At 34.4% G+C, this 6,793-nt stretch overlaps 2 protein-coding genes across 3 annotated transcripts; one reads left to right on the forward strand and one right to left on the reverse strand.

Moving 5' to 3' along the window:
• Positions 1 to 534: 534 nt before the first annotated feature.
• Positions 535 to 1,152, reverse strand: LOC147567372 (uncharacterized). Its single transcript, XM_086657409.1, has one exon. The coding sequence runs from the start codon at positions 1,150 to 1,152 to the stop codon at positions 535 to 537; it is 618 nt and encodes a 205-aa protein (XP_086513535.1).
• A 978-nt stretch (positions 1,153 to 2,130) lies between these two features.
• On the forward strand, positions 2,131 to 5,619 carry LOC147567373 (uncharacterized). 2 transcript variants are annotated; one of them, XM_086669375.1, is made up of 3 exons: positions 2,131 to 2,321; positions 4,624 to 5,427; positions 5,535 to 5,619. In XM_086669375.1, the coding sequence occupies exons 1-3, from the start codon at positions 2,303 to 2,305 to the stop codon at positions 5,561 to 5,563; spliced, it is 852 nt and encodes a 283-aa protein (XP_086525501.1). In that variant the 5' UTR covers positions 2,131 to 2,302; the 3' UTR covers positions 5,564 to 5,619. The 2 variants fall into 2 exon arrangements, with proteins under 2 accessions (XP_086525501.1, XP_086525498.1); XM_086669372.1 differs by lacking the exon at positions 2,131 to 2,321 and having other exon boundaries at positions 4,562 to 5,427.
• Positions 5,620 to 6,793: the final 1,174 nt, after the last annotated feature.

Raw genomic sequence — 6,793 nt, forward strand, 5'->3', positions numbered from 1 at the left:
GTATTACTGGGAGCGCATCTCTCAGTTCTTTCAAAGCCTCAAATGATCTTAGACAATATTAAACGTATTCATTGACCCAAGAGATCTTACATCTAATGTGTCAAAATCATATAAAATAACTATTTTAACACAAAAATACCATATGAAAAAAGTAATTTTAACTATCTAATAAGACAATAAAACATATATATAATATTATTATACGTATTCATTGGTAGAATTTTATAGGTGAAGTAGAGAGATAAACAAATTACACACATAACATATAATACATTAACACATGACACATAACACATTACAATTAGGCCAATTAACGTCAAATATTAAAAATGCTTTAGGATTTACCCAAGTTAAAGAACGTTGGAGTGTAAGAGTCTTGGAGAGAATAAGAGAGAGGAAGTCCAATAGTATCTAGAATAATACTAAAAGAACAAATTTGTATTTGTTAGCCAAGTTTTTGTTGATTTCTTGTAAAAACTGGCACACTCTCTTATAATGTTAAGTTTTTTTTTTTTTCGGTACAAAAGAAGCAAACTACCGAATCGGATACAATTCCTGCGGAAGATCTAGTAAAGAAAGCCACACCCAAGTTCCTGAATTTCTTCTGCCCCATTTAGCCAGTAGGTCTGCTTTATGGTTACCTTCTCTGGGGGTATGAGTGTATAAAACCTGTGTGAAATTGACCTCCAGCTGTTGTACTTTCTCTATAATGCTTTCCGCCTGCCAAGATATATCGGCCGAATCCTTGTTGAGTTTTTGAACAATGTTAAGGTTGTCGCTCTCAATGTGTATGAAGTCAATCTTTTTTTTGTGTGCCCATTGCATTGCCCTGAGGATCGCTTTGCATTCACACTCTTCCGCATTCTGACCTCGACAAGTGAAAGCTGCTGCAGCAAGGAAAATGGCCTTGTCATTGTGCATGATGCACCCTATCCCCGCCTCCTCCTGTGTTGCTATAAAGGAAGCATCCACATTAATTTTCACAAACGGATAAACAGGTGGTGACCACACATTTTCTTTTTCAATTTGCTGAGGATTATTCTGAGTGTTCTGTAAAATGGTACTACTTTTGATGCCATCTATGATTTTCATCGGGACCGGATCTTTTGATTCAAAGCATTTATCACAACGTGCTTTCCATATATGCCACATTATAGTCGCGAAACGACTGCTAATGTGATCGTCTATTTCTTTCCATGAGATGATCCAATCGACTATATTATTGATGTTACCCGAAATAATGTTGAAGTGCATCCAAATTACCTTAGCAAAATCACAATGTAAAAGGACATGCATCATAGTTTCTTGATTCTGACAGAGTTCACAATGATAAATATGCCCGATATAGTTTCCAATTTTATCTCTAACAGGTAAACTGTTGGTACAACATTTCCAGAGGAATAGTTTAATTCTGGGTAAAATTGGCAGAAACCAAATAAAAGCCCATTCTTTCATATCGTAATTATGGTGTTCTGTCCGAAGATAATAGTACATGGATTTGATATTGAACTTACCCGATTTCGTAAGTGACCATCTCGCTATGTCATCCTGCTGAGACTGTATATTGATGCTTAAAATAGCATTGCATATATCATGGTTAAAACATTGGTATAATATATTTATATCCCAATTATTATTTCTAATTAGTTGATGAACTTTAGTCAGGTCACTATTAGTACTATTGGTCAGAGGGGGGGGGGGGGGTGATTAGGAACCCAGTAGTCCTGCCAAATATTAATATTCATACCTTTATTAATATCCCAAAAGGTCAGGTTAGAGACTTTGTCTATATAATTGGATATGGATTTCCAAAGCCACGAGTGATGGTTTTTAGCCACCATAGGTTTTTGATCTTTGTTGAAATATTTGGCTCTGAGTATCGAGGCCCAAGGAGAGTCGGATTCTTATTGAGACGCCAGACTAGTTTATGTTAGTATTTTTCAATACTAATGGTTATGTGGACTTAATATGAGGTTCATAATATATAATATGTTGGCTATTTCGATTGAGGGTCCTTAGTGGTCTAATTAATTATTATGTGGACCTATTTAATATCAGTTATATTGTGTGGGGTGCATATTATAGATATGCATTGTGTAGAGCCCTTGAGTATTATTACTAAAGAATGATGGGCTCTTTAGTAATAATTTGGTAACTTCCAATAACTGGTTGGGAGTTCCGATTCATAAAGGGGCAAATCCCTGAACCAGAGAGAAACAACTCTGATTTTGTTCTCTTCCCATTAAGACAAAATTACTACAGAGATCTCTCTAGGTTTGGAAGATTTTGCTTCATCATCATCATGGCTTCTAATGATTCAGGTTAGTAAATCATTTAAATTTCATCTCTCTCTTCATCAAATATGACTCCTGGATTTCATTGTTTAGACTTGATAACATATTTGATTCTTGTTTATAATGATGAAATATCCCAACAAGTGGTATCAGAGCCACTATTTGTATGAATTTTGAGATGATTTTATTTGTTCTGTTCACCATGTTTGTGATGTTTAAGATAATTCGTAAGAAACTGTTTTACCTTTAGATTATCCCTCAATCTGTTAGTTTCTGTGAATATTTGGGAGATCTAATATTTTATAGAAATCAGTAACTACCTTTATTTTAAATACTCCCTCCGTCTCAAATTAAGAGACCCAGTTTCCCTTTTAGTTTGTCTCAAAATAAGAGACTCATTTCCCTTTTTATCATATAAAATTCATTAAATTTCCAACATTATCCTTTATCTCTATATTACACATTTGTGCTCAAATATATATTGGCCAACAACCAAAAAGGTAACTACATCAAAATTACTCAACTAAGAATACTTACTTAATTTTTTTTTTTACTACGAATATTTTATTCTTTAATTTTATTCGATTAATACATACACGAACTAAAAAAAAATAAACAAATCAAATTAAAAGACAATGACATCAATTGTTTAAAAATTGACTAACAAATACGTGGAAGTAAGAACTTCGTCAGACCATTGTTTCAAACTTGATTTCTGCATGCATGTTTGTATTCTTTGTCTAAATCAAGTTTTGATGGCATACTTTTTGATTGATTAAATCTAATTTTACTCTCAAAAACAAAATTTAAGTTTCAACCAAGTTTTACCTCCAAAAAATTTAAATTTAAGTTGGATCTAAATTTACCTCCAAAAAAATTTCAAGTTTTAACAATTTTTTTGTGAAAATATTTGTGTCAATGGAGGAATTCTATAGAAGTCTATTTGTATTTGCTTGATTATTGGTAACAATCTAACTTGGAAGAAAAAAATACTATCCAATTTAAAGAAAAAATACCATCTAATATTAGGAACAATTTATATTGTTACCCAAAATAATTGACCATTAAATTGAAATCCAATTTTCCTCCACCTATTTTCGGTAAAAAAATTCATTTTAGATTTAGTCTAAAAAAGGAATCATACAAATCTGAACATTAAATGAGGGTATAAGTGGAAGAAAAAATACGTGAAAATTTTGAAGGATTTTAGGTCTGGGTCTCTTAATTTGAGACGGAGGGAGTAATAAAGATCTTGAATGTTATCTTCTGTGATTCGGTTGATTTAGGGAGGAATAATAGAAATCGTAGTTATTTTTCCCCTATTCCTCTCCCCTAATCTCTCTGTTTGAATATTTGGGTAGTTGAGAGATATTGGGGTAGATAATATTCTTATAAATTCTCTGATGATTATTACTTTTGTAGAGAAAATTAAGTATTAGATACTGTTAATTTGGTTTAATGATTCTGTTAAGTGATTTAGGGATACATAAATACTTGATTATTTTTTTGTCTCCCCTAATATAAAATTATATTATGTTAATAATTTTTAATAGAGATTCCGCTATATAGTATCCCTCTCTCATGGAATTATGAATCAAAATTATTCTGGATACAGTAACTTTTTTTTAATACTTTTGGTTCCAAATATTTAGGTATATGTTTGGTTGATTATTATGGATGTATAACAAAATTTGGGTGGAATTTCAAAAAATGTCTCTGTTTTATACATATATTTGAAATTCTTTATTTGATTATCATGAATTGACATTTGTTATACATGAAATATATTGATATATGTTGATACATATTGATAACCTTTGCACATAAGGTTAGGCTATTAATTTAATCTTGTATCAAAATATTATTATTTTATTTTGACAAGAACTTAGATGGTTATTGCACTGATTATGACATTGAACTGACATGTCACCAAAGTGAACCCCTGTTGGGTAAAATGTCATAGTTGATGCAGATAAACATGTCTTAGCCCATGTGAAGTGATCGGCCCAAAGGAAGGTCACTTTTACCGGTCTAAGGGAAGCCTTAAATTGCCTTATGACGAGGGTATGTGGTATACTTAGTTGTCATGCGAATATTATGTCGGTCCAAAGAAAGGCTTAATATTTGGCAGATCTTGCACCAATATCCGAGAGTATCACTAGTATGTTACTATCTCTGTCCAAAGACTAGGTAGTAATGTTACACTTGATATCTTGAAATGGGCTCACAAATTGCAACTTTTGTTATTTTCAATTGTTGTTAATTTTTGTCTGATGTAATTTGAACTCTAATTGAGCATATATGTATTTTGTTATTCTTTATTTTATAGTATCTGCAGTATCTGCAAACATGAACAACATTCCTGTGCTTAACGGCACAAATTTCAAGAAATGGAAAAAGCACGTGATGATTGTGCTTGGTTGTATGGATCTAGATGTTGCTCTCAGGACTGACCGCCCAGCACCTCTGACAGACTTAAGTAACTCTGAACAGAGGGTCGCTTTTGAAAAATGGGAAAGGTCTGACCGTATGAGCTTAATGATCATGCAAAACTCAATTCCGGACTCAATAAGCAGTGGCTTGACTGAGACGAGTGCTAAGGAGTTCCTTAAGCAACTTTCTGATCGCTTCACAGCGAGTGAGAAGGTGGAGATAAGCACTGCATTAACAAAGCTTGTCACCATGCGGTACAAAGGAAAGGGGAACATAAGAGAGTACATTATGGAGAAGTCTAATCTGGTTTCCAAACTCAGGGAACTCAGATTGGAACTATCAGATGACATCCTTGTTCATTTGATCCTCATTTCACTTCCTGCTCAATATAACACACTGAAGATCTCTTACAATACTCAGAAGGATAAATGGAGTTTGAATGAGCTTATAGCACAGTGTGTTCAGGAAGAAGAGAGGATCAATCGGGAGATGTCTGAAAGTGCTCACTTAGCCTCGACCTCAGGAGTCAAGAAGTTTGCTAAGCGAAACAAAACTAAAGGTAAAGCAACTGCAGTGGGTGGAACATCACAGACTAAAGCAAAAGAAATACAGGTCTCAGGACCTTCCTGTTTCTTTTGTAAAAAGACTGGTCATGTGAAGAAGGATTGTTCAAAATTCGCCGCTTGGCGTGCTAAGAAGGGTATATTTCTGAACTTTGTTTGTTCTGAAGTTAATTTAGCTATTGTACCAAGTGACACATGGTGGATAGATACAGGAGCTACTACTCACATTAGTGTCACTATGTAGGATTGTCTCCACTACCGAACGCCGTCTGATGGTGAAAGATACATCTTCGTAGGCGATGGAACTATGGTTAAAGTGGAAGCTATTGGTGTTTTTAGAATTCAGTTATGTACTGGTTTTTATCTGTATTTAGAAAATACTTTTGTTGTACCGTCATTTAGACGGAACTTAATTTTTGTTTCTTGTCTGGACAAATCTGGTTTTACTTGTTCATTTGGAAATGGATTATTTAGTATTTCTCTAAAGTCTGATATTGTTGGTACTGGTAACTTAATTGATAAATTGTATCTATTAAACACCATAAAGTCTAATTGTGATGAAAATTTACATATTAGCACTTTGGGTACAAAGCGGAGATTAGCTAATGAGAATTCCAGCATATTATGGCACAAACGATTAGGTCACATCTCTCAGGAGAGAATCAAGAGACTTGTGTCTGAAGGAATTCTTGACTCCCTTAACGATTCTGAATATAAAATTTGCATAGAATTTGTTAAGGGCAAACAAACAAACAAACGAGGTAAAGGCGCATATAGAGCTACTCAACCGTTGAAACTAATACATACAGATATATGTGGTCCATTTCCTAAGGCATCATCGAATGGACAACGTTATTTTATTAGTTTCATCGATGATTACTCGCGCTATGGATACCTTTACCTTATCCAGGAGAAATCAGAATCACTGGACAAGTTTCAAATCTTCAAAGCTGAAGTTGAAAACCAACTCGGCAAGAAGATTAAAGCTGTCAAATCTGACCGTGGAGGTGAATACTACGGCAGATACGACGGTTCAGGAGAACAACGTCCAGGACCATTCGCCCAATATTTGAGTGAGTGTGGTATAGTCCCTCAATACACCATGTCGGGAACTCCAAGTCAAAATGGTGTAGCCGAGAGACGAAACCGTACCCTCAAAGACATGGTACGAAGCATGATTAGTCATTCTTCTTTACCAAAGTCACTATGGGGCGATGCCCTAAAAACTGCAGTTTATATATTGAATAGAGTACCAAGTAAAGCAATAACTACAACCCCTTACGAGTTGTGGACAGGCAAGAAACCTAATATTAGGCACTTGCATGTTTGGGGTTGTCCAGCTGAGGCTAGGCCTTACAAGCCTAACGAAAGGAAACTGGACTCGAGGACAATTAGTTGTTATTTTGTTGGTTACTCTGAAAGATCGAGGGGTTATAAATTTTATGATCCCTCAAACAAGGCATTCTTCGAAACAGGGAACGCTAAGTTCATTGAGGATGTTGA

Source organism: Eschscholzia californica, unplaced genomic scaffold (genome assembly GCF_041429995.1).
Source record: "Eschscholzia californica isolate CP2 unplaced genomic scaffold, dmEscCali1.0.p SCAF_1, whole genome shotgun sequence".
NCBI classification, from domain to species: domain Eukaryota; kingdom Viridiplantae; phylum Streptophyta; class Magnoliopsida; order Ranunculales; family Papaveraceae; genus Eschscholzia; species Eschscholzia californica.